The sequence below is a fragment of the Actinia tenebrosa genome, unplaced genomic scaffold (genome assembly GCF_029948245.1).
Source record: "Actinia tenebrosa isolate PJP-AT-01 unplaced genomic scaffold, QUT_ActTen_1.0 PGA_scaffold6__47_contigs__length_16458017, whole genome shotgun sequence".
In the NCBI taxonomy this organism is placed as follows: Eukaryota; Metazoa; Cnidaria; class Anthozoa; order Actiniaria; family Actiniidae; genus Actinia; species Actinia tenebrosa.
This window is the reverse complement of record NW_028292583.1, coordinates 8,572,618-8,600,204: the sequence shown is the minus strand read 5'-3', so window position 1 is coordinate 8,600,204 and position 27,587 is coordinate 8,572,618. Positions and strand designations below refer to the sequence as shown.

General features: G+C 38.6%; 1 protein-coding gene across 1 annotated transcript; it reads left to right on the top strand.

The window, feature by feature from the left end:
• Positions 1 to 374: 374 nt before the first annotated feature.
• On the top strand, positions 375 to 13,770 carry LOC148905986 (melanotransferrin-like). The gene is made up of 5 exons (XM_089038560.1): positions 375 to 534; positions 7,204 to 7,416; positions 11,857 to 12,120; positions 12,360 to 12,593; positions 12,682 to 13,770. The coding sequence occupies exons 1-5, from the start codon at positions 480 to 482 to the stop codon at positions 13,074 to 13,076; spliced, it is 1,161 nt and encodes a 386-aa protein (XP_088894686.1). The 5' UTR covers positions 375 to 479; the 3' UTR covers positions 13,077 to 13,770.
• The last annotated feature ends 13,817 nt before the right edge of the window (positions 13,771 to 27,587 follow it).

Sequence of the window (27,587 nt, the reverse complement as noted above, 5' to 3'; positions counted from 1 at the left end):
GTCGATCGCGCGAGATTGATAGCTAACAGTTGGTGTTTGCCTTAAGGTGGGCGTGATCTTATGTCTACATGGAGCTTTGCCAGCATAGTATTGCTATAAGCCCAGAAACATCTTTTTTATAGTTTGTAGGAAGAATCTAGAATAGTTTTAAGTATATATGTGCGTATTGGTCTTTGAGGTTTGTACTTGAAGGTTCTTGTGGTTGTGCAGCTAGAACATTCCACTAATTATTACTAATGTACACACAGGAAGTTCATACCTCGACTCCAAATATTCATTGTTTTGCTTCCCCGAGACCTTATTCGTCTGTGTCCCTATTGGCTGACTATTGTCTAGAGTAAGCTGACAGTTACATGCCAGAGGTTACATATGCTAATCAGTCCTGCTTGTTCTTTCTTGCTTTGCTTTGCGGCTGGGCGTTCACGTTTAAGACTTTGATACATACGAGACTTCTTTTACTTTAAAGCTGTGGAAGAAAAATGCATTTGTCTCTTGTGATACTTGTCTTCTGCGCAACATTTTCTGCTGGTACTGGTAAGTCAATCAAACACTTTAATATGCAAGCTAATTGTAATCACTTGGTTAGCGAGGAATGGGTGCTGTTGACTATGAACCAAAGTGAAGTTGGTGTCAGGTTTTAGAGTCAGATTTTTGAGTCAGGTTTTCGGATCTATTGTCAGATTTTTTCCGGAGGGCGTCACATCATGTTGAACACAAAGTGCTCTATATTCGTAGAAACGCTTTGATTTACTATAAACCCCACACCAAGCTTTACTCACACGATATTTCTTGCGATTCGTTGTCTTTGGGGATCGAAACACTCACCTCAAAGAAAATAAACAGCGGTTTCAGATTTTTTGAGTTGTTTTATCTACCATCAACGGGCTTCATGCCACAAATACTTCGAGTACCGCTCCCATATATCGAGTTACTGAACCCTTTTATTTCAAAATGTTGACGCACTTTTGCTTAACGAAAAATATCCATGCTTTACGTCGAATAAGCCAAGCCGTAGTTTGATGTCCAAATAAACTGTCGATGAAGCAGTACACATAAAAGTATTAAGAAATATCACTTGTTGTCAGATTTTTCTGTCACGCCGCGTGAGAGAGTGATCAACAAAATTCTCTTTTCAACCATTATATTTTTCTTGAATTTTGACATCTCCCAACAAGCGTCATTTCTAAGGGATCTTCATGAACGCATTTGGAAGTCACAATCAAGTCTCCTCAAGAAATATCACTTGTTGTCAGATTTTTGAGTCAGATTTTTCTGTCACGCCGCTTGAAAGAGTGATCATGTTACAGCGGATTGCACGGTTACAAAATTCAAAAGACAACGAATCTCAAGAAATATCGTGTGAGTAAAGCTTGGTGTTGGTTTTATGGTAAATTAAAGCGTTTCTACGAATATAGAGCACTTTGTGTTCAACATGATGTGACGCCCCCCGGAAAAAATCTGACACTAGATCCGAAAACCTGACTCAAAAATCTGACTCTAAAACCTGACACCAACTTCACTCTGGTTGACTATGAAGCCAGGAAAGAATAAAATAACCATACTGGCTTGAGGCAAATATGTGTTTCATCCATGAAAACTGCTAGATTTCTTATTTGTCATGAACCCGGATATGGAAATTCTTGTACAAGGAAAGTAATAATTGTTTAGGGAGATCAGAAGGTTTTAAGTAATATACACCTATTTCAAAAAACGTTGGTCGGTTGGAGATCTGAAATCTAAGACTGAGTAACACGCTGCAAAATGCTGGAAATATATACACAGCCAAACAACGTATTTTCCTTTGAAAATGGAATATGAAGCATTACCTTTGAAATAGAAATGTGATTTTTTGATATTTAAGCCATAAAACATAAAAGTACAAAATTTCAGTTTAGTCTCAGATAGTCCATTTCAGATCTTCGACCGACAACGTTTTTTGAAATAGGTGTATACAATATTCGCGGGAGATCTGTATGAGGATTTAAGACAGCGAGCTGCAAGCGAGCTATTTTAAACCTCATAAAGATCTCACGCGAATATTGTATATTTCTTTTAAAATGTCTAGATTAATGCTTCTTTTTTAGATTAAAATTTTAACATGAAATGTAATTTGGCTGAGATATTTCAAAGTCAACCTTATGCAAATCAGGACGAATTCTGTATCAGGGTTTACAGATGCCTTCACGGTAGTGATCTTGTATTGTTCTAAAGTCATTTATTATTTCATTTATTCCACTTATGATTGTACTAAATATTTCAAACATACACCTTTTATAGAAAAAAAGCAACAAATATCTATGGCGCGCGGAATGGTTCAAAATTGTCATTTCGATGTAGTTGAATATTTGTTTGTCAATTGCGTTACTTCGCTTGAATGTGTACACTTATCAGTGCATTGCATTACACAAGCACGTTCCATATGTTTTTTTTTTGTCAATCAATGCTTATAAAAATAGTCAATCACCAAAACTCGGTCAATTACAAAAACTCGGTCAATTACAAAAACTCTGTCGATTACAAAACTCGGTCAATTCAGCAAAAAACTCTGTCGATTACAAAAACTCGGTCAATTCAGCAAAAAACTCTGTCGATTACAAAAACTCGGTCAATTCAGCAAAAAACTCTGTCGATAACAAAAACTCGGTCAATTCAGCAAAAAACTCTGTCGATTACAAAAACTCGGTCAATTCAGCAAAAAACTCTGTCGATTACGAAAACTCGGTCAATTCCAAAAACTCTGTCAATTCAGCAAAAAACTCGGTCAATTACAAAAACTCGGTCAATTCAGCAAAAAACTCGGTCAATTACGTAACAATAAGCACGTGTCATATGTCTTTTGTCAATCATCACGCGTAAAACTCTGTCGATTCAGCCAAAAAACTTTGTCGATTCAGCAAAACCTTTTCGATTACGTAACACAGGTAAGCACAAGATATGTCTTTTTTTTGTCAATCATCACGCGTAGCATCCAAAGCTCCTCTCAGTCGACGTCAGAAATACTATATGAAATACCATATTCCATTGTTTTTTTTGGTCTTAGTTTGACTGTTAGTCACTAAATACATGGCCGGTCAAGTAAAAGTAAGAGTTAGTTAGCGAGAACGGAGGCATTTAGCTATATACAGACCGGGGATATATGTATCAAGCATGAACAATACACTCTAAGACCCTTCTGCCCACTACACAAGGCTTTGCAAGGCTCTGGGATATGACTTAACCATAGTTTATGACTCAACTTCTAACTTCGCAAGTTTCGAGAGAAGGTAGACTGAGCTGAGTACTGCTCATAATCGAGTTGACAAATTGATTGAGGTTGATTCAAGAACGTTGTTTCATTGAAAGTATATATATTATTTTCTAAGTTAAAGCCTGAAATGTTAAAAGCTCTCCATGCGATTATTAGCAGTACTGTTCATGCTTGATACATATATCCCCGGATATATCCCCGGTCTGTATATAGCTAAATACCTCTGTTCTCGCTAACTAACTCTTACTTTTACTTGGCCGGCCGTGTATTTAGTGACTAACAGTAAAACTAAGACCAAAAAAACAATGGAATATGGTATTTCATATAGTATTTCTGACGTCGACTGAGAGGAGCTTTGGATGCTACGCGTGATGATTGACAAAAAAAAGACATATCTTGTGCTTACCTGTGTTACGTAATCGAAAAGGTTTTGCTGAATCGACAAAGTTTTTTGGCTGAATCGACAGAGTTTTACGCGTGATGATTGACAAAAGACATATGACACGTGCTTATTGTTACGTAATTGACCGAGTTTTTTGCTGAATTGACCGAGTTTTTTGCTGAATTGACAGGGTTTTTGGAATTGACCGAGTTTTTGTTATCGACAGAGTTTTTTGCTGAATTGACCGAGTTTTGTAATCGACAGAGTTTTTGTAATTGACCGAGTTTTTTGCTGAATTGACCGAGTTTTTGGAATTGACCGAGTTTTGGTGATTGACCTAGTTTTTTGTAATTGACAGAGTTTTTGTAATTGACCGAGTTTTGGTGATTGACTTCTTTTATAAGCATTGATTGACCAAAAAAAAAAAACATATGGAACGTGCTTGTGTAATGCAATGCACTGATAAGTGTACACATTCAAGCGAAGTAACGCAATTGACAAACAAATATTCAACTACATCGAAATGACAATTTTGAACCATTCCGCGCGCCATAAATATCGATTTATCGATTACTAATCCGATGATCGACTTTCCACCATTAATTTATTACAAAGTCTACAAAGTCGTTCAAATCTCTTGGCAACTGAGTCAGTCGACTGTATCAATGCACGTGGAATATTAGCGTGGATTTTTAAAGTGCAAATGAACCCTTCGACAATACTTTCAATACTGATCATACATGAAGTAAATAGTTGAATGGTAAAATATTTCTTGATTTGAGTGATGCGTTTCTAAATTATGAAGGTTTATACTTTCAATATGCTAATAAGTGTGACGTCTATTAAGGCTTAATTAAATATACAAAATCGAACTGGTTCATAGATACAGTATTTAAAAAGCATCATTATTTTACTCATGGTTTACATGAAAGCTATTTAAAATTTTTATTTTCAAAATGACCAGCATTAAGTATTACTAGTTACAACAAAAACACTCAAATACCTTACCTGACGTCATCTCATTAACATATTGGAAGTATAAACCTTCATAACTTAGAGACGCGTCACTCAAATCAAGAAATATTTTACCAATCAACTATTTACTTTATGCAGAACCGGTACTGAATGTATTGTCAAAGGGTTCATGTGCACTTTAAGCTTGAATGATTCTCTGGATTTTTGCTCATTTGAAAAGCTATAATTTTTAAGCTATAGTTTTTAACAATTAAATCCCAATTTGTACTTCATAGAGTTCCAATTTTTGCTCAATTTTTTTGAGTGTATCATAAACAAAAAATCGCACAATCTTCTCGTACAATTCGGAATTTATAGATACTCGTGACGTTTTGAAAGTTCTCAAATTGGACTCGCCTTTTTACTCGGGCTTCCGCAGGAACCCGAGTCTAAAAATGCAGGCCGTTCTTTTTCGTCGTATCAAGGGCGCTAGGGCAAAAATTGGTGGTTTTTTAGCCGTTAGACTCCAATATATTGGTGTTTTTTTTAGCCGTTAGAAACTGTTTAAACTGTTACTGACCGCTTACGTAAGCGTACGCGTCGGTTAATAAATTAATAAGTTAATCCAAATCCCCTGAATAATTGGATTAACTTATTAACCGACGCGTACGCTTACGTAAGCTGTCACGAGGCAAGTATAGGATACAGTACTAGTAGTTCGTTACGTACGATTAAACCGTTGGTCACAGCAGTATTTTTGGCACATAACGGAACAGATATAAGCAGTTTATAGCAGTTTCTAACGGCTAAAAAAACACCAATATAAAGGAGTCTAACGGCTAAAAAACCACCAATTTTTGCCCTAGCGCCCTTGGTAGACTCTTCCGCAGTCTCTCGCTCGTCCGTTCCGTCTCCACGCTTAGAGACTGTGACGGTACAATGACCGAAAGGACTTATGGGTCCCGAAAACTTGGACCCACCGTGCTTTGGGAATCAAAATACTCGAGAGACTGTGGACGAGTATTTTGGTTCCCAAAGCACGTTGGGTCCAAGTTTTCGGGACCCATAAGTCCTTTCGGTTATTGTACCGTTACAGTCTCTAAGCGTGGAGACGGAACGGACGAGCGAGAGACTGTGGAAGAGTCTAGCGCCCTTGGTCGCCAAAATGGGGGTCATTGTCCCAGGCTTTCCTAGCTGAAGTGGCTGGGAGCTGGGGATGAGAATCTCCTGCTTCCTTCGTTCCTTTTGCTAGGCCCACACTAAAAGATGTAGAGCTTTCTCGGAACGGGTCGGTCCACGAATCTTATAGCTTGAAGGCGTTGAAATCTTTGAAAACATGTAAGCTTACTAGCCAAATTCATACTAGTTCTCACGAGGTAACAAATGAGCTATATTCGAGAGCACAAACCTCGAAAGGACTGCCAAAACTATGACTAGTGACTCAACAGAAAACTATGACGCTGAAATGAACACCTCAGATGTTGAAATAACAGAAAGGTGAAGGTGAAAGGTGAAGCAAACAACAAGTAAATCGCCATATTGAATAAACAATATAGTTAGCGAAGCAACTTGAACAGTAAATATATGAGTCTAACTTCCTTGTTAAAAATCCTGATTCATTTGTTTGTTTTTGCTGTATTCAGTATTCGTCAAATACGATTTGAATTTGCACAAATAATCATATGTGTTATTGTACAAGCGATTGCGAACATTGGTTTGAATTACGTATGGAATTGCACATGCTTAGTAGAAGACGTGGTAAATACTCTTGGTGACTGTGGCATACTAGAAGATGTTACCCATTTTACAAATGTACATGAACATAATGATGTTTTAGTGTCAATAAAGGTACTGTATTCTTTAGAAATTTATCTAAAGAAAAAAACAGCAAGCAGAAGTCACGCATGTTTGAACATTAAATATAACAAGATCACGTAACGCAATCACTGCGCGGCATTATTTTGTTAGGCAAGAAATACTCAAGTGCTTTTGCAGCATCTCTTCTAATTGTATCTAGGGGTACAAATGACGTAGTTAGACGTTCAGGCGCCGTTCTTCCTCAACGAAGCCCAAGTAAACACTACAATAGTGTCTAGTTAAACTTTTAGAACACCACCCGTACCTATAAATTTCGAATTGTACTCGATATCGTGCGATTTCCTATACAAATAATCAAAAAATATATAGAGGATATTACACGATAGCGCGAAGATATGAAGTTTATCTTTGAGTGGTGAAATATTTTTCAACATGAGAAGATAAATTTCTTTTTATTATATTGACAAATCCACAAAGAAAAACTACGCTAGTTGATCAAAACAGGTCCCGGAAAACATCGCAAGTGACGTCATCGATATCCTCACTTAAGTGAAGATAGGAAAATATGTTACTCAGGTCCCGGATGTAGTTTGTACAAAAAATACAAGTGGCGTAAAAAAAACTCATTCATAATTCATGAAGGAAACACAATAGAAATCATGAACATGAAGGCGATTTCATATCTGATATAGATTCGTCTTCATTTGCATAAACTTGTATTTCCTTTCAGTTATTCCCCTCAGCTTTAATCAGTCACTAGTTTGTATTTGTGAAAACTTAGTTTCGAAATGTATTTTCCCAGCTGTGAAGAACTTCCGATGGTGCACAAAGAACACTCATGAAGAAAAAAAATGTCAGGACTTTAAAAAAGCTCTTGTTGAAATCGCGAAAATCGCCGGTGTGGAGATTACTCCTGATTGTGTCCGTGGTATTGGTGACGAAGATTGCATGAAGAAAATCATGGATAATAAAGCTGACTTCATTACTCTTGATGGAGGGAAAGTTTACCAAGCAGGTACAGTGGCCGAATAACAAATATTAAGATGACATTGAAATCGTAAATGAGATGTCTAACACAATTTGGTGTGTAATTACCGCCAAAACTAAGGTAGTCCAAATTTTCGTATGGTAGGACTTTTTGAGCGCTCTGTTTACACGTGAAAATATTTTTCTTATCGACTTTCATCATATTCGATTTTTCCCGGGTTTTTTTTTTTTTTTTTTTTTTTTTTTTGGAGTCTCATTATTCTCGAAAGTACATTGTTTTCCGAAGTACTTTTTTTTCCGGACGTACATTTTTCGGGGGGAACATGTTTTTAATAGTAAACCAGCATCCTTTGCAAGCCCTAATTCATTACAAAAAATGGCGGAATTTCGGGCTGTTGTAGCCCAGGCGGTGTTCGTCACGCACCGAAAAGGAAGATGGTGGTACCAATAGACGACTTGCACTAAGAGGTCAAATCAAATCGGCCATTGTGGCTGGCATTTTACAGGATTTTAGCTATGCGAGAATGTAAAAAAAAAGATGGCGGATTCGGGTAGTTTTTTGGGTGATAAAAGGTAAGTTAGCGCACTAAATAATTATAAAAATCCCCTTTTCTCGCAAGAAATATACATTTAGTAGAAGTCTAAAGTAGATTTGTGCTATTAACTCGTCAAAAAGAGAAAAAATATGGTATTTTTTGCAATAGGATGTGAAGACCTACGAAGTGTTTAGTATGGTTTTTCTGGCTTCATGACCTCAAAGCATACAATATTTTCCCTCTTCCTGGCGAATTAATAGCAAAATTCTACTTCAAATATCTATTAAAAGTATATTTCTTGCAAGAAAAATGCAGTTTTCAAGAATAAAGTTGAAATATACTTGAAATGTTTCGACAAGAAGTCGTTGTTTTGAGGTCATGAAGCCGGCAAAACAAGACTAAACACTTCGTCAAGTCGTCACAAGTCGTCTATTAGAAGTTTGTACTTATTTGGATCTTGACGTCTAAGTGTAAACAACTAAATCGCTCTGTAATTCAACGGTCTTCTTCCATATTTTCGACAAATAAGCTCCGATATACACATAACCACGGTTTTTAGAAACTGGGGTTGGAAATCGATAATGCTGGATCTACAAAGGAGAGCAGTTTCGATGTGGAGACTCTTGGCTGACTTCAATGCCAGTGGAATTGGTATGTTAGGGACCACCGCGCTGTTTTAAATTCATATAGAGTGCACGCACTAAAACCGTGAACATTAAATAGTACTAATTAGTACTATTTCATACAGAATCCTTTGTTTTTATTGTTTACTTATCACTATTTAGTGCTAAAAATTAGTATTTGTTTCACGGATTTAGTGTGAGCACTCTATAGAGTGTAAATAATATACCTGTGAAATAGATAGCTAGCTAACTAATTACTAACCTTTGGTTGCCTAGGTCTAATTAGCTAAAGAAATAGGCGAGCCGTGACGGGTAAACTAGTGCACGTGTTTACAATCAAAAATTAGTTAAAGACACTGTTAACTCTTTCATTTCTGATGGCTCTTTACCCTCCACTGCTAAAAACCTTTTTGTTATTACTCCTCGTACTTCTCACGTCTATTTTCTTCCTAAGATTCACAAAGCTAACAACCCTGGTCGTCCTATTGTTTCTGCTTGTAGTTGTCCCACCGAACTCATCTCTAGCTATCTAGATTCTCTCATGTTGCCTATTGTTCAGTCTTTACCTACTTATATTAAGGATACTAATCACGCTCTTAGTATTTTTAATGATTTTCGCTTTCCTGATAACTCTTCTAAGCTTTTGTTTACTATGGATGTCAAATCTTTGTATACTGTTATTCCTAATGATGAGGGCCTTCGTGCTCTTCAGCATTTTTTCGATCTTCGTCCTGTCCTCGAGCCCAGCACTCCCACTTTGTTACGCTTAGCTGAACTTGTTCTTACTCTTAATTGTTTTTCTTTCGGTGATCGGTATTATCGGCAGGTAAACGGTGTTGCTATGGGTACTAAGATGGGCCCTAGTTATGCCAATTTGTTTGTTGGTTATATCGAAAACCTTGTTTTTCAACAATATAATGGACCTAAACCTGAGTTTTTTGGACGGTATATTGATGATTGTATTGGCGCTACTTCTTGTTCGCGTAATGACTTAGATTCTTTCATCTCTTTTGTTAACTCTTTTCACCCTGCCTTAGACTTTACGTGGGAGGTTAGTGAAACATCAGTCACTTTCCTTGACATCTTGCTTAGTGTTAATGACGACCGTCTTAGCACTAGTGTCCATTACAAACCTACTGACTCTCATTCTTATTTACTCTACTCGTCTTCTCATCCTAAGCACACTCTTAACGCTATTCCGTTCTCGCAATTTCTTCGTCTTCGTCGTTTGTGTAGTGATGATCTTGATTTTTCTGTTAAATGTTCTGAGATGCGTTCCTTCTTCCTTAAGCGTAATTATCCTGCTCATGTTATTGATCGCGCCATTCGTAAAGTTTCTACTATTGATCGTACCACCGCTCTCACTCCTCACACTCGTCCCTATAATGACCGCATTCCTTTCACTCTTACGTATCATCCTATTAACATTTCCATTAAACCCATTGTTAACCGCAACTTTTCTCTGCTTGACTCTGATACTCGCACTTCTGCTATTTTCAACAACCGCCCTCTCTTTTCCTATAAACGTGATCGTAATCTCCGTTCTTTCTTGGTCAAGGGAGTTCTTCCCTCTAACAAAGAACCTGGTACTTTTCGCTGTTCTCGTAAACGTTGTTATACTTGTCCTCACATAGCCTCTCACATTTCTGTTGTCGGTCCTAAATCTACCATTAAAATCACTGACCATTTTGTTTGTACCACTTCTAATGTTGTATATTGTATTAAATGTACCCGCTGTAATCTTTTGTATGTGGGCGAGACTGGCCGCCGTCTTGGTGATCGCATTTGCAATCATCTTTATGATATTCGCAATAACGATCCCACCAAACCAGTTTCCCGCCATTTTAATCTAGCTAACCATTCTCTTTCTGACTTCATTGTTTTCGGTCTTTCTTTGCTTAACGGCAACAATGATTGTCGCAAGACCAAAGAAATGCGGCTTATTCACCTATTGGGCACTCTTAGTCCCAACGGGATTAATGAACGCTTTATTTTCAACTAACCTTTTCTTTTGTCTTTTGATTGTTTGTTTTTGTTTCCTTGCCTACCTTGCTCTCATTGGTTTCTTTTGTCTTATTCTATCATATATACACTCCTTTCTACCACTTCTTTCTCTTTTACTCCGACGAAGGACTAGCGTCCGAAACGTCAGTAAGTTTTTTCACCTTTTCACGGTGTATAATTTACCTTTTCATCATTAGTGCACGTGTGCTACTCAAGGGCGCGCATTTTAGAATATTTTTAAACACACTTACAAAAACTGAAACAATATTTTATTGTACATGCTTTTCCTTCGTATAATTTTACATGTTCGCATTTTCGTATCTATTCATTTGTTTATTGAGTTGTCACTCTAGAAAACGCCCGTGCCCTTGTCATGCCTCACTGAATTCCTGTCTTGTCTAATCGCTAACTAGAGTTACCACAGTAAATCCGTGAAACTTCAATACAATACAAACACTTTGAAATTCCACGGAACTTCACTTGAATACATCAACATTCTGCACAAAATCGAGGCTAAACCTGTGTAAATGAGTCTGTAATCAAGGAACACAGCAGTAATTTGGAACTCGAAACTGGTGTATAACCAAAGTATGGAAACTCGTCTAGTATTTCTTTCACCACATAATCCAACTCCAATTCTTCCGAAATAGCCGAGTAAGTGTTTCTAATAGAAATTGTTTAGACGACGTTCAATAGCTCTTCGTGACACAACAAGCATTTGGACAATGTCTGGAATTCATTAAAACCACTTTCGATAAAGTGTAGCAAATGCGCTTTAGTAATGTAATATTTAGGGCGTCTCCTTCCAGATTCAGAAATATAACCAAGGGATGCAAGGCGGAAAGCATGTTCATGTATTTGGCTTACTCGGCAATGTATTCCATCGTTTCTGAGTCAATATTGGTTCAGCTAAGAATCTAGATATTCCCAAAACCACTCCCCTAAATCTTCGGGCTACAACAGCCCGAATATCCGCCATTTTGTCTTTTGTGTATAATAAATTAGGGCTCGCAAGGGATGCTGGTCTACAATAAAAAATTAACCTTCGAAAAATGATGACCTTCCAAGAAACTGTACCTCCGAAAAAAAATGAGCCAACGAAATGTAACTCCGAAAAAAGATGAGCCTCCGAAATAAAGGACCCCCTAAAAAAACGTATCTGATAAAAGTGCTTTTTTGTGTGTGTGTAAACAGAGCGCCGAAAAAAGTCCTACCATACGGAAATTTGAATTATTTAATTTTGGCGGTTTGATCACACACCATTTATATAAACCTGATGATGTTACATTTATTGCTTGTTTCCAGGTAAATGCTATAAACTAGTCCCAATAGTAGCAGAAAACTATGGACCACCCGATGGAATTAGTTACTATTCTGTTGCTGTAGCAAGAAACACCACAGATATCAACTTTAGAAACCTGAAGGACAAGAAGTCGTGCCACACAGGCTATCGTAGGACGGCGGGATGGAACATTCCTGTTGGACGTCTCCTGGAAGAGAAGATCATGGAAAACAAAGGATCGGATGTCAAATCGGCTTCTGAATTCTTTTCCGAAAGCTGTGTGCCGGGTAAATAAAACCTGACTCAGATTAATTAGCTTTTCCGGCAAAAGCCATGGTTATTTTTCCGCTAAAAACACGCAATGACTCTCATTACCATAGCGGATCAATACCTTAGAGGAATCATGATTCAATGATAGACCGAGATTAATTGATAATTAATTTCCTTTTGATTTGTCTAGAAATATTTAAAATAAGTCAAAGGTGACTAATAGCAATATGCATTATCTTCTTCCATTCCTTTGCAGGGGTTCCTGAGGGGTATGACAACCTTTGTAAGCTTTGTCCAGAGGGAAGTAAGTGTTCCAGCAATGGTAGCATGAATGCATACAGTGGCTATAATGGTGCCTTTAAATGCATGGCAGATAATAAAGGTGATGTTGCCTTTGTAAAACACCTGACCACGGGAGCAGTATTGAAAGATGGAAAGTATGGCAACATGTCTGATTACAAGTACTTATGCACGGATGGAACATTTAAAGGTAGCTACTGTTGAAGCATATAATTATTATCTATCTGTCTCGGCTACGATATTTGTAAACTAAAAACAAAATACCATTATCATTGCAGTGGTAACAAATGAGTCTCATGAGTCTTGTAACTTTGGTGCCAATCCGTCTCACGCTGTCGTTGGAAGGGCTGGTGAAAATGCAGAATTCGTTAAGGTATTGGAAACAGCTTCGACGTTCTGTCAGCCAAACAAACCAACCAGCAACTGCACTGACTTTTCGATATTCAACTCTAAGAAGTATGGTGGAAGTAACCTCCTTTTCAAAGATTCCACCAAGAAACTAGTAGACGTCAAAGATAAGACAACCTACGAGAAATGGCTTGGTAATCATTACACAAAGGCGATGGAAGCCCTCGGGAACACAAAATGCTCGGGTCCTGTGAGTGGAGCAATGAATGTAAATCCCTTGCCCGCCCTTCTGTCTGTACTAGTCTTCATAAAGGCTTTTCTCTAGAATTCGAATGCAAGTATCCTTGCAAGTGTTTTTACTATATATTGATAAATAGTACTCACTAAAACACTCGGGATAGATCAGTAGTTACGACTAGTTTTTGTCAAGACAAGGATATGATAAGTAGTTGTAATGTGTGATATTTCTCATATCTGAACATTGGCCTTTTGTAGCTAAAAGTCACGTAAGAAGAACTGGTTTCAGCCCATGGTTGGCAAAGTCGCTAAAGACATATAAAACTATGCTATATATAGCGGAGAGACCAAAAACCACTTAACATCGGAGGAAAATTTGCCAGCACTTTGAACTACATAAAACATAAATTGAAAACATAAATTCCCGTGACAGTTGATTGCAAAAGGTCTATTGCATTGTGTGTGTGTGTGTGTGTGCGTGTTTGTGGTTCTGTGGCTGTCTGTTTGCTTGCCGTCCCTATTGAAAGCCACTATTCAGCTGTTTCGTTCTTTTATTGACAAGCTAATGCCACCTATGGTTTTTTGGATCAAAAGTGTTCATCTCAATCTACATAAAGTAGCGTGATAGAATGTTTTATGTTTTCTCTTGAACAGAAAAAAAACCAGTCAAGAGAATCATGGAAAAAGAATTAAGTTCCAATGTATATTTAGTGGATTTCAAAATATAGTTTGTGTTTGTATTCATTCAGACTAGAAGTGTTATTAAAACAAAGTGATTTCAATCTAGTTGCTGTAGCTTTTTCCCCCGGCAAGATTTCAATGTACACTGGTGGTATGAATGTGTATGTATGGATCCCTTTCACACCGTTTCTGAAAGAGTATGATTTCATGTATTAAATATTTTTATCCTATAATTATCCATAAAATACCTATATTTCTCCTTTTCGAAAAACTGATATTTTCACATGTGAAAATATCGTTACCTTCCGTATTTAAGCTATTAGTTAGTTAGTTATAATAATAAAAAGCTTATTAAGTTGATTTTATGGATAAATATATAATAAACAGAATATTACATGGGCGCTTGGAGATACGAAATTTATCTTCTCGTGTTGAAAATCTCTCACTCCTTCGCTGCGCTCACTCGTGAGAGATCTTTTCAACACTCGAGGATAAATTTCGTATGTCCGCGCGCCCATGTAATATCCTCTATATTTATAATAATAATAGTAATAATAATAATAATAATAATAGCTTTATTTTGATGCTTTTTGTTTTACAATTGCAAATCTCGCTGGTAACTAGGTAATTTGCAATTGGCTACTTGAATTAAAAACAAAGTTTTACATTTATGAAATGAAGGGCGTATAGCTCAAATTATGTACTTGGATACATACAAGAAGAAGGAAAAAAAATAACAATAATAGTAAAAATGATTTGAGATGAAAATACTAAAAAATCGGGATTTTCCCAGTCTTTGTTTCGTTTACAAAAAATGAAATATGTGGATCTAATGTCAATGTTGATTATTTTTCTTATTATATAAATTTTGTTTTTCCTCGTACCCTAAGCTGGTCGAACATTTCCAAAAACGTTGAGCTTTCCGCAGAGAAAACTCCAACAGAACTAATCGAGAGATTTACAAATTTAACAGATTTAAAATCACTAGTCTACTTAATTTCCTTATAATGTTGTTGTACTTTTTCTATTTTGATCAACATTGTTTTTCAAATTTGATACAAAAGCAACTGTTAGTTCCAGAATATAAAGACGGTCTAGTGTTTTTATCAGAAGGATCAGGAAGATGGGCATCTCCAGTTATAAGCGAGGGGCTGGTATAACCTTCAATGTCAGCATATAATGAAGATTTGTCGAGTTTAGATAGCAGTGATGCAGCGAGGAAGTTTAAGATGGTATTGATATATAGTATTGGCATCCAGCAACAACATGACAAAGAGGTTCTGAAGAACCGCAATAGGAGCGCTCTGTACAGGCCCGCAAATGATCCTAGGACCGCAAATGATCCCCGAATAGGACCGCAAATGATCCCGATACTGGATCGCAAATGATCGCGCAATAATATACGGAATGGTTTGGAGTGGGGGAATCCTCAACATGGATAATTATTGTGACAAACGTTGCGTTTCAAAATATAATACGATTTACAGTTCTTTTGTTCATTTAAAAAACGGGAAGATAATAATAATGAAATATGGGTTGTATGCAAGCTGTATCACAACTTTCCAGATGTATATATGTTATGTATCTGTATACATTTAACATGTTTAAAATCTCTTCAATTCTATGATAAAAAATCTCATTGCTTGGTCTTCCTTTGTTGACATGCTTGCAGTGCTACGAACTGTCAGTGTCAACATGGTTCGAATACTTGCGACTGTTTTGCTCTTCTAATAATTTCAAGAGGATTTGCTAGGGATGATGACAATGAAAAAACGAAAAAAGACTTTAAAAAGGATAGAGAAAAGAAAGAGCTATAATCAGAATCAAAAATGAAGTTCATATTATTCTAAATACGATTTTTGTTTAAGTTGAAAATACATAAGTAAAAGTATTTATAGGATTCCTATTAGGATTCACAATAATTATCCATGTTGAGGATTCCCCCACTCCAAACCATTCCGTATATTATTGCGCGATCATTTGCGATCCAGTATCGGGATCATTTGCGGTCCGGGATCATTTGCGGTCCTATTCGGAGATCATTTGCGGTCCCGGGATCATTTGCGGTCCTGGGATCATTTGCGGGCCTGTACAGTCTGATACTTCTTCCTCAGAATCCTCAACCCACTTTCTCTTCATGATGATCACCGAAGTCCTAACAAGGTGCAAATGAATTTCACGGGATTGCGAAGGGCTATTTATAACAGGAAAAGACTCAAACCCGACATCCAAGATGATGCAATATCTTCCACAAATCCGCCGCCCTTTTGAGCCAAAATTGTTTTCTTTGTTCTGAACGGTACTGCTGAGTCAGCTAACGCTCTGATGTCCTTAGCATGAGGTCTTAGTGCTTCTTTCTGAGAGTAAGAAAAGTGGAATGCCTCCTTTTAATAGATTATGGTAGACCTCACACATTACATGGACTTGTTCCGGAGTGGCTGTTGCAAGCAAAACTTTCCTCTGAGGCTCTGGACATTTAGTCAAAAGATGCAAATAGCCAAAGTTATCACGAAGTAAGACAGACATGTTTTCTCTCGGGATGGTTTGTTCAAATGAAGTGACAACGGAAAGAACCATCGTATTTATTATACAACTGGCTGCCTACTATCTACACTAGGTTCTACACTAGATTCTACACTAGATTCTACACTAGATTCTACACTAGATTCTACACTAGATTCTACACTAGATTCTACACTAGATTCTACACTAGATTCTACACTAGATTCTACACTAGATTCTACACTAGATTCTACACTAGATTCTACACTAGATTCTACACTAGATTCTACACTAGATTCTGCACTAGAATCTGCACTAGAATCTTATGAAGACTATAGAATTCCTGCGCTTGCCAAACTGGATTCGCATAAATAGCGCTCCCTAAAGGAATTCGCCTCATTCTTCGAAAGACGCACGATGACACAGTCCTGTCCTATTTGCGAAAAGCAGCAAAAGAATTTATACACTCACTTAAGTCGAACTCATAAGTTGGACAATTCGCAACGAAAGTATTGGATCGGTCAAGAACAAATGCGAAAAAGCAGTCATCGGTACACTCCGTACCCATTGCCTCAAAATGTTGAAGATCAAACGAAATGTGACAGGTTTCAGTTACTCCATCCCTTCACAGCCATTGTGGCAGGAATGACCGGTTCCGGAAAAACGGTTTGGGTTCAGAATTTGCTCGAAAATGCAACACAAGTGATCAGTCCTCCGCCGCAGCGCATCGTATGGAGTTATGCTCAGTGGCAATCTGCTTACGACCACATGATGAAAACCATTCCCGGGATCGATTTCGTAAAAGGCATACCGCGCGACCTGGATGAAGATGATTATTTTAATCCTAAGATCAATAATTTGATTGCGATTGACGGCCAAATGACAGAGACTTCCAATGATAAGAGAATCATGAACTTATTCACCAAAGGATCAAATCATCATCGAAACCCGAGTGTCATTTTTCTTATGCAGAATCTTTACTTTCAAGGAAAAATTATGCGCACCTTGAGTCTAAATGCTGCATACCTCGTTCTTTTTAAAAACCCAAGAGATAAACTACAAATGATGAATTTGGGAAAGCAGATGTATCCAGGCAAGACAGAAATTTGCCTCGGATGTCTTTCATTGAAATCGAAAATCTGGAGATTTAGGACAAATCAAGAACAAAAAACAGACTTGAAAACTGGTTAAGGTGAGCAGAAAAAAAGCTTACTTTAATAACGTGTTTTACAGAACGAGACGAAGTTTACATTCAGTTAAACTTGACAAGAACAACTGAGACAAAATAGAAAATAATGCAAAAGGCAATGCAAAATACAAAATGACGAATTTCTTGTCAGTAAAATTGCCGTTTTTGAATATTTTTTAGCTTTTTAAAGTGAAAGTCTTGGTCTATATAAAAACATACCTCAACAACACAATTTTAAGCTCATTTTTATAATCATACTTGCTCGAAGAGCTTAATAAATTTATGTTTCATTCAATAATTAAATAGAAAGATTTATTGAATGAAAGTCTTCTTTGTTTAGCCGATGGGACCCCGCGATGAGACAAACCGACAAGCAAGTTAGGAAGCGAGTTGGGAAGCGAGTTAGGAAGCGAGATAGGAAGGGAGTTAGGAAGCGAGTTAGGAAATCAAGCACTATGTAACTTTAATCATGAGTCTTCGAAGGTGAATAATAACCGGGCTGAAATTAGCAGCCAACTCGGCAGCCAACTCAATATTTCGAAATATTGCCTCGAATGCTATAAATTATGAATGGTATATCCAAAGAAAACCTTTTATTAAAATTTTAAAAGTCACAACTATCAAAATAATATTAATATCTTTAATATATTACTTATTAAGTTTTAAACCTGGGTCTTTCTCTCTGTCACACACTGAATAAACTCAAAAAAGAAAAAAAAACACATCACAGCATTTATTAATGAAAAAACCTTTCAACTAACAATGTCCAATACAGAAATCTCTAACGAAGTTAATTATTAACATTTGCAATTGCAACTGTGACATTTATAAACAAACAAAATTACGAAACTCAAAGAACTCGTAATAATCGAGCTTTGCAGATGGAGTAGCAGACACCTTTACAGTGACTATCGAGCTTTGTAGATGGAGTAGTAACCATAGTTACTGTGACAATCGAGCTTTTTAGATGGACTAGCAGCCATTTTAACTGTGACTATCGACCTTTGTAGATGGACAAACGGCCATCGTTACTGTGACTATCGAGCTTTGTAGATGGACTAGCAGACACCAATACTGTGATAATCGAGCTTTGTAGATGGACAAACGCCCATCGTTACTGTGATAATCGAGCTTTGTAGATGGACTAGCAGACACCTTTACTGTGATTATCGAGCTTTGTAGATGGACAAACGCCCATCGATACTGTGACTATCGAGCTTTGTAGATGGGCTAGCAGCCATGGTAACAGTGACAATCGAGCTTTGTAGATGGACTAGCAGCCATCGTTACAATGACAATCGTTACTATGGCTATCGTTACTGTGACAATCGAGCTTTGTAGATGGACAAACGGCTATCGTTACTGTGACAATCGAGCTTTGTAGATGGACTAGCAGCCATGGTAACAGTGACAATCGAGCTTTGTAGATGGACTAGCAGACACCTTTACTGTGACAATCGAGCTTTGTAGATGGGCTAGCAGCCATGGTAACAGTGACAATCGAGCTTTGTAGATGGACAAACGTCTATCGTTACTATGACAATCGAGCTTTGTAGATGGACTAGCAGACACCTTTACTGTGACTATCGAGCTTTGTAGATGGACTAGCAGCCATGGTAACAGTGACAATCGAGCTTTGTAGATGGACTAGCAGACACCTTTACTGTGACAATCGAGCTTTGTAGATGGGCTAGCAGCCATGGTAACAGTGACAATCGAGCTTTGTAGATGGACTAGCAGACACCTTTACTGTGACAATCGAGCTTTGTAGATGGACTAGCAGCCATGGTAACAGTGACAATCGAGCTTTGTAGATGGACTAGCAGCCATGTTAACAGTGACAATCGAGCTTTGTAGATGGACAAACGGCTATCGTTACTGTGACTATCGAGCTTTGTAGATGGACAAACGGCTATCGTTACTGTGACTATCGAGCTTTGTAGATGGACTAGCAGACACCATTACTGTGATAATCGAGCTTTGTAGATGGAGTAGTAACCATGGTTACTGTGACTATCGAGCTTTGTAGATGGACTAGCAGCCATGTTAACAGTGACAATCGAGCTTTGTAGATGGACTAGCAGCCATGTTAACAGTGACAATCGAGCTTTGTAGATGGACAAACGGCTATCGTTACTGTGACTATCGAGCTTTGTAGATGGACAAACGGCTATCGTTACTGTGACTATCGAGCTTTGTAGATGGACTAGCAGACACCTTTACTGTGATAATCGAGCTTTGTAGATGGACTAGCAGCCATGGTAACTGTGACTATCGAGCTTTGTAGATGGACAAACGGCCATCGTTACTGTGACTATCGAGCTTTGTAGATGGACTAGCAGACACCTTTACTGTGACAATCGAGCCTTGTAGATGGAGTAGTAACCATGGTTACTGTGACTATCGAGCTTTGTAGATGGACAAACGGCTATCGTTACTGTGACTATCGAGCTTTGTAGATGGACAAACGGCTATCGTTACTGTGACAATCGAGCTTTGTAGATGGACAAACGGCTATCGTTACTGTGACAATCGAGCTTTGTAGATGGACTAGCAGCCATGGTAACAGTGACAATCGAGCTTTGTAGATGGACTAGCAGACACCTTTACTGTGACAATCGAGCTTTGTAGATGGGCTAGCAGCCATGGTAACAGTGACAATCGAGCTTTGTAGATGGACAAACGTCTATCGTTACTATGACAATCGAGCTTTGTAGATGGACTAGCAGACACCTTTACTGTGACAATCGAGCTTTGTAGATGGACTAGCAGCCATGGTAACAGTGACAATCGAGCTTTGTAGATGGACTAGCAGCCATGTTAACAGTGACAATCGAGCTTTTTAGATGGAGTAGTAACCATGGTTACTGTGACTATCGAGCTTTGTAGATGGACAAACGGCTATCGTTACTGTGACTATCGAGCTTTGTAGATGGACTAGCAGACACCAATACTGTGACTATCGAGCTTTGTAGATGGAGTAGTAACCATGGTTACTGTGACTATCGAGCTTTGTAGATGGACTAGCAGCCATGTTAACAGTGACAATCGAGCTTTGTAGATGGATTAGCAGCCATGTTAACAGTGACAATCGAGCTTTGTAGATGGACAAACGGCCATCGTTACTGTGACTATCGAGCTTTGTAGATGGACTAGCAGACACCTTTACTGTGACAATCGAGCCTTGTAGATGGAGTAGTAACCATGGTTACTGTGACTATCGAGCTTTGTAGATGGACAAACGTCTATCGTTACTGTGACTATCGAGCTTTGTAGATGGACAAACGGCTATCGTTACTGTGACAATCGAGCTTTGTAGATGGACAAACGGCTATCGTTACTGTGACAATCGAGCTTTGTAGATGGACTAGCAGCCATGGTTACAGTGACAATCGAGCTTTGTAGATGGACTAGCAGACACCTTTACTGTGACAATCGAGCTTTGTAGATGGACTAGCAGCCATGGTAACAGTGACAATCGAGCTTTGTAGATGGACAAACGTCTATCGTTACTATGACAATCGAGCTTTGTAGATGGACTAGCAGACACCTTTACTGTGACAATCGAGCTTTGTAGATGGACTAGCAGCCATGGTAACAGTGACAATCGAGCTTTGTAGATGGACTAGCAGCCATGGTAACAGTGACAATCGAGCTTTTTAGATGGAGTAGTAACCATGGTTACTGTGACTATCGAGCTTTGTAGATGGACAAACGGCTATCGTTACTGTGACTATCGAGCTTTGTAGATGGACTAGCAGACACCAATACTGTGACTATCGAGCTTTGTAGATGGAGTAGTAACCATGGTTACTGTGACTATCGAGCTTTGTAGATGGACTAGCAGCCATGTTAACAGTGACAATCGAGCTTTGTAGATGGATTAGCAGCCATGGTAACAGTGACAATCGAGCTTTGTAGATGGACAAACGGCAATCGTTACTGTGACAATCGAGCTTTGTAGATGGACTAGCAGCCATGGTAACAGTGACAATCGAGCTTTGTAGATGGACTAGCAGACATCGTTACTGTGACAATCGAGCTTTGTAGATGGACTAGCAGACACCTTTACTGTGACTATCGAGCCTTGTAGATGGAGTAGTAACCATGGTTACTGTGACTATCGAGCTTTGTAGATGGACAAACGGCTATCGTTACTGTGACTATCGAGCTTTGTAGATGGACTAGCAGACACCAATACTGTGATAATCGAGCTTTGTAGATGGAGTAGTAACCATGGTTACTGTGACTATCGAGCTTTGTAGATGGACTAGCAGCCATGTTAACAGTGACAATCGAGCTTTGTAGATGGACTAGCAGCCATGTTAACAGTGACAATCGAGCTTTGTAGATGGACAAACGGCTATCGTTACTGTGACTATCGAGCTTTGTAGATGGACTAGCAGACACCTTTACTGTGATAATCGAGCTTTGTAGATGGACTAGCAGCCATGGTAACTGTGACTATCGAGCTTTGTAGATGGACAAACGGCCATCGTTACTGTGACTATCGAGCTTTGTAGATGGACTAGCAGACACCTTTACTGTGACAATCGAGCCTTGTAGATGGAGTAGTAACCATGGTTACTGTGACTATCGAGCTTTGTAGATGGACAAACGTCTATCGTTACTGTGACTATCGAGCTTTGTAGATGGACAAACGGCAATCGTTACTGTGACAATCGAGCTTTGTAGATGGACAAACGGCTATCGTTACTGTGACAATCGAGCTTTGTAGATGGACTAGCAGCCATCGTAACAGTGACAATCGAGCTTTGTAGATGGACTAGCAGCCACCTTTACTGTGACAATCGAGCTTTGTAGATGGGCTAGCAGCCATGGTTACTGTGACTATCGAGCTTTGTAGATGGACAAACGTCTATCGTTACTGTGACAATCGAGCTTTGTAGATGGACTAGCAGACACCTTTACTGTGACAATCGAGCTTTGTAGATGGACTAGCAGCCATGGTAACAGTGACAATCGAGCTTTGTAGATGGACTAGCAGCCATGTTAACAGTGACAATCGAGCTTTTTAGATGGAGTAGTAACCATGGTTACTGTGACTATCGAGCTTTGTAGATGGACAAACGGCTATCGTTACTGTGACTATCGAGCTTTGTAGATGGACTAGCAGACACCAATACTGTGATAATCGAGCTTTGTAGATGGAGTAGTAACCATGGTTACTGTGACTATCGAGCTTTGTAGATGGACTAGCAGCCATGTTAACAGTGACAATCGAGCTTTGTAGATGGACTAGCAGCCATGGTTACAGTGACAATCGAGCTTTGTAGATGGACAAACGGCTATCGTTACTGTGACAATCGAGCTTTGTAGATGGACTAGCAGCCATGGTAACAGTGACAATCGAGCTTTGTAGATGGACTAGCAGACATCGTTACTATGACAATCGAGCTTTGTAGATGGACTAGCAGACACCTTTACTGTGACTATCGAGCCTTGTAGATGGATTAGCAGCCATGGTAACAGTGACAATCGAGCTTTGTAGATGGACAAACGGCTATCGTTACTGTGACAATCGAGCTTTGTAGATGGACTAGCAGCCATGGTAACAGTGACAATCGAGCTTTGTAGATGGACTAGCAGACATCGTTACTATGACAATCGAGCTTTGTAGATGGACTAGCAGACACCTTTACTGTGACTATCGAGCCTTGTAGATGGAGTAGTAACCATGGTTACTGTGACTATCGAGCTTTGTAGATGGACAAACGGCCATCGTTACTGTGACAATCGAGCTTTGTAGATGGACTAGCAGACACCTTTACTGTGACTATCGAGCTTTGTAGATGGAGTAGTAACCATGGTTACTGTGACTATCGAGCTTTGTAGATGGACTAGCAGACACCTTTACTGTGACTATCAAGCCTTGTAGATGGACAAACGGCCATCGTTACTGTGACAATCGAGCTTTGCAGATGGACTAGCAGCCATCGTTACTATGACAATCGAGCTTTGTAGATGGACTAGCAGACACCTTTACTGTGACTATCAAGCTATGTAGATGGACAAACTGCCATCGTTACTATGACAATCGAGCTTTAAAGATGGACTAGCAGACATCTTTACTGTGACTATCGAGCCTTGTAGATGGAGTAGTAACCATGGTTTCTGTGACTATCGAGCTTTGTAGATGGACTAGCAGCCACTTATCTCTTTTCTGTAAAGAAAGCTGTGACGGTCACGTTTTTTGTGTATGGGTTTATTTTGCCTGTTTAATAACTTTTCTTGGTTTTCCTTTTCTTCTTGATTGCTTTTGTGTTGTTGCTGGGTAAATGGTTTCATTAGATTTAATTATGTTAATGTCGATGGTAGAGGTGTGCAGTTCCCGTTTAGTTTCAGGGGTTTGGTCGTACGCTATAGCTGAAGCTTCCTCGTAAGTGCAGTTTTCTCTATCGGTGATAAGTTTAATGATGATTTCAGGAAAAAGTACTTTTGATATGTATTGCGGAGTGCAAAAGTTGTATCTTATGTTTGAAGTTTGCAGACGTTTGGCTAATTCTTGCAGCAAGTCATCCAAAGTGTTTTCCTCGAAGTAGGTTATTCCTGGAAATGTGTAATTTGTTTCAAGCCGTTCTTTGTGCGATGATTTTAGGTATATAAGATGCCTTTGCTGGCATTTGTCCGGTGATTCTTTAGAAGTCGGTGTGTTTATAATCTCTAATGCAAACGGGATGATGTTTTGGATTGTTTGTTCTACCTCTTTTATTTGGATTCGGGAAAATTTCCACTCACGGACAACTGCTGATATTCTGTACGCAATAGAGGTTGAGTAGGTTGTTGACGTTATGATGCAGGTGTTTGTACAAATGATGTCTCCAAAGCTACTTTCCACTTCGCAAAAGTATGATCCATCGCTGCTTTGATCAACAGTAAAGACTCGCTTATTGCTGGTTTCTTCAAGTGTGATGATCTCTCCTTCTGACGTTTCCTTCTTCCAAGTGTACCTTAGAAAAGCATCATCTTTTGCAATAAAGCGGAGAGTACATTTAGAGCCACGTTCGCACTGTTTTCGTTTGGGTAAGTCAATGTCAATTGTCAGTTTTTCGCAAAAGTTACGGTCATGTTTAATACCGCCTTGTAAAATATCATCCATGATTGATGCTCGATGAACGGCTTCAAAGGATGATCCAAGAATTTTGTTCCGAACAAATTTTAAACAAAAAACACCACAGCTAACGGCATCGTCTTGCTTTGGGTGGTGATTATCCATTGAAATATTCAAATCGTCAAAAAAATTACAATATCCCCTTACTATTGCAATCGCAGATAGATAACATTTAATCATTTTAGCTTCCAGCAGACATTCTTGAAAATCGCCATTATGCAAAGGATCGTACAGTGTGATCTTTTTGACATTGACATCCACAGCTGCAATAGCCCAATGTCTATAACGGATGGATCTGTGTATAGGGAACACGATGTGATCAACGCTTGTCAAGTCGACTTTCTTAAAGTGTGAATGACAGAGATTTAAGAGGTCTTGCGTTGTCTTTGGACTTGTTGGAGAATGGGAAAAAACTGACCTAAGCTGCGAAAAAAAATTGGTATCATAAACAACACATTCTTTATTTTCCAAAAGCAACGCTTGTTTGATCAAATATAGGTATGCCAAGATAATAGTGTCATTGAGTTCTCCAGGGTTGTCCGGTAATACATATGTGTTATTTAAAGGAGGATGTTCTAAGGTTTTCAAATCCCGTCCGTATATTTTAAGCGATTTCACTGTCCCAACGATTTCATTTTTTTTGGTAATATCCAGTGCGTCATAGGGTGAAATATATTTGTGTTCTTGCTGTTTTTCATTTTCAGCTGTACGTGCGTCGTCAATACTTATATCGTGAACTTCAATCTTGTGTTTGTTGTCGTTTTGCGCTCCGTCTTCGCTTTGTATGTTGTTTACACTGCCGAAACCACTTTTATTGTGAGAGAATTCACTTTTGAAATCGGTATACTTGCTCGCGTCCTCGATCTCCGCTGAGTGTACAGTGTTTTTATCTTTTTCTCCATTAACTCTAACATAAAACAGCATGTATACTTCTCTTGTGACTATTCTTTTAGACAAGTATGCAAGGTTTTTATGTTCGACCTTTTCGTCATCAAAAAGTACTACAGTATCATTGTCAGGGAAAATTTGTAGGGCAACATAATGACCTGAACTCAACGCCTGTCCTTTGTGGAGTATTACAGCTGCTAATATGTATTCAGTGGGTGGAGAGCCCTCGTGCTTCAACTGTGATACATCGATTGTGATGTCCAATGTCAATGGAGAATGATCTTTAGTATTTGCGGTGACATCATTACGTTTTAGTACACAGACAAAGTTCTGGGGGCAGGTTTTTAAAAAACCCTGTCGTGTTTGACAAGTCTTTTGACGACAAGTCCCACATTCTAATTTGTTGTCATCGATAAGAACTTCTTCCTTGAAATATTCAAAGAGGCAGTCCTTTACTGAAGATGTCATTCCGTTTCTGGGGAGCTCCACAGCAAGTGAATGAAATGAATCCTCTTCACTCTCTCTTGAATTTCCACAAGTGCAACAGGAATTCTTGTATTGCACTGCGCCCCAAAACGTAGAAAAAAAAGGAATGGGTGTTCCACCAAGGTCGAAAGAGCAGATTTCCATAATTTTGGAGAAAGCTTCATGAACATCGTGTTGCTTACCAATCTTCAGACCCTTTTTGTGTAATTGCTTGAGTAAATCAGTGGGATTCAATGGCCTTGTATAATCTGCACTTTCCTTAAGTCTTGTAAAAATCATGGCAAGGTAATTGAACATCATTGGAAATAGTGGTTTTGCGTCCTCTGTTGTAATATCATCTAAAGTGGTAACTGAGAAAGATTGCAACAAAGCGTTCAACCAACAGTTGTTGTGTTTGTTTTTCATTCCTATCGAAAAAATAGGACAACTTGGGCTGGTAGATGGTGGCGTTCTTTTACCTTTTGGCATTCTGGATTCGAGAGAACCAGTAGTTATGTCATTCATATCATAGCTATCTTTTTCCTCGGCAGTGAGTCGCTTCCACTTTTTAGAAGCTATTTTAGAGACTGCTGGGAGATCTTTACCTTTGTTTGAAAATGATTTAAAATTCTTGGTCAAATAATTTGAGTACGCTGAAGATTGTTTTTTTATTGGTTTCATAGTTGTTGTCGTTGACTTGTTTGAATTTCTAGAAGTGTTCTTGGTTAAATTTACTTTTGAGTTGACTGGGGTTTTTGGCATTGCGTTGGAAGGTGGCTGCTGGAACTGTCCACGGCGCTTATCTGGAGATGACGATCGTTTGACCTTTTTGTTCCATTGCTCGGTTGATCCAGAATAGAGATCGAGATCATCACAGCACATTTCTTTTCTTTTTCGCTTCAATTGCATGACAGCCCGTTTTTGTATTGTGTCGCCATATAAACGGCACCTAGCTTGAATAAACGTTTTTTGAAGAGACACAAATTCATCGACGCGGAGATGGTGTTTTCCATTGAAGTCGTCTGTTTTCATTAACTTCATGTAGTTCTCGATCGTACCTTGGGTTGTTACTTCTTTTGAATTTTTTTTAGATTGGAATCTTGATTTTGAAATTTTACAGAGGAAAAAATTACTCCACAAAGGTGCAATTGGGAGAAGACGCTTTAAGTATTCCATGAACTCTGGTGAATAGCATCGGTTTTCGTCTTTTCCCATGACAAGCGTACTGGAACGTTCTTCCATGCTGTGAGTTATCTCAAACAGCTTCTTTGCAAATGGACCTTTAGCATCAGGTTTTGTAAAAGACTCGTCCATGTTAGCACAGTCGTCTGTGCATTTGTGTTCTATCTGAGGTTCCTCTTTGTTTAATTTCTCAATTTTTTGTTGAATTCGTGTATATGCTTTTTGAACTTGGGGACAGTTGTGGGAGGTCAGAAAGAGAAGGGATATGTCTTCAAGAATTTGTTGGAACTCGTCAAATGTACAGGCATTAACAAGAAGAGATATTGAGTACAGCAAGAAAGAATACCAACGTTTGCTGTTAGTTTTACATATTTTTTTGCAGATGGTACTTGCGTTGTGCATCAAATGGCTACAACAGATATGAGGTGTCATTAAGGTAAAATCCTTCTCACTTCCTTTGCCGTGAACTATTCGCCAAGCTCGCTCGAGGTACGATAGCACAGTTTCTTTATTAAATTCCTGGAGGCATGCTAGTAGTATGGCTTTTCCCTGATCACTGA

Excerpts from the sequence above, each read along its gene's own strand:
- LOC148905986 (XM_089038560.1), top strand. The coding sequence starts at position 480 with ATGCATTTGTCTCTTGTGATACTTGTCTTCTGCGCAACATTTTCTGCT. Across the intron at positions 12,121-12,359 it reads TTCCGAAAGCTGTGTGCCGG|GGGTTCCTGAGGGGTATGAC; the intron begins GTAAATAAAACC and ends ATTCCTTTGCAG. Across the intron at positions 12,594-12,681 it reads CACGGATGGAACATTTAAAG|TGGTAACAAATGAGTCTCAT; the intron begins GTAGCTACTGTT and ends TTATCATTGCAG.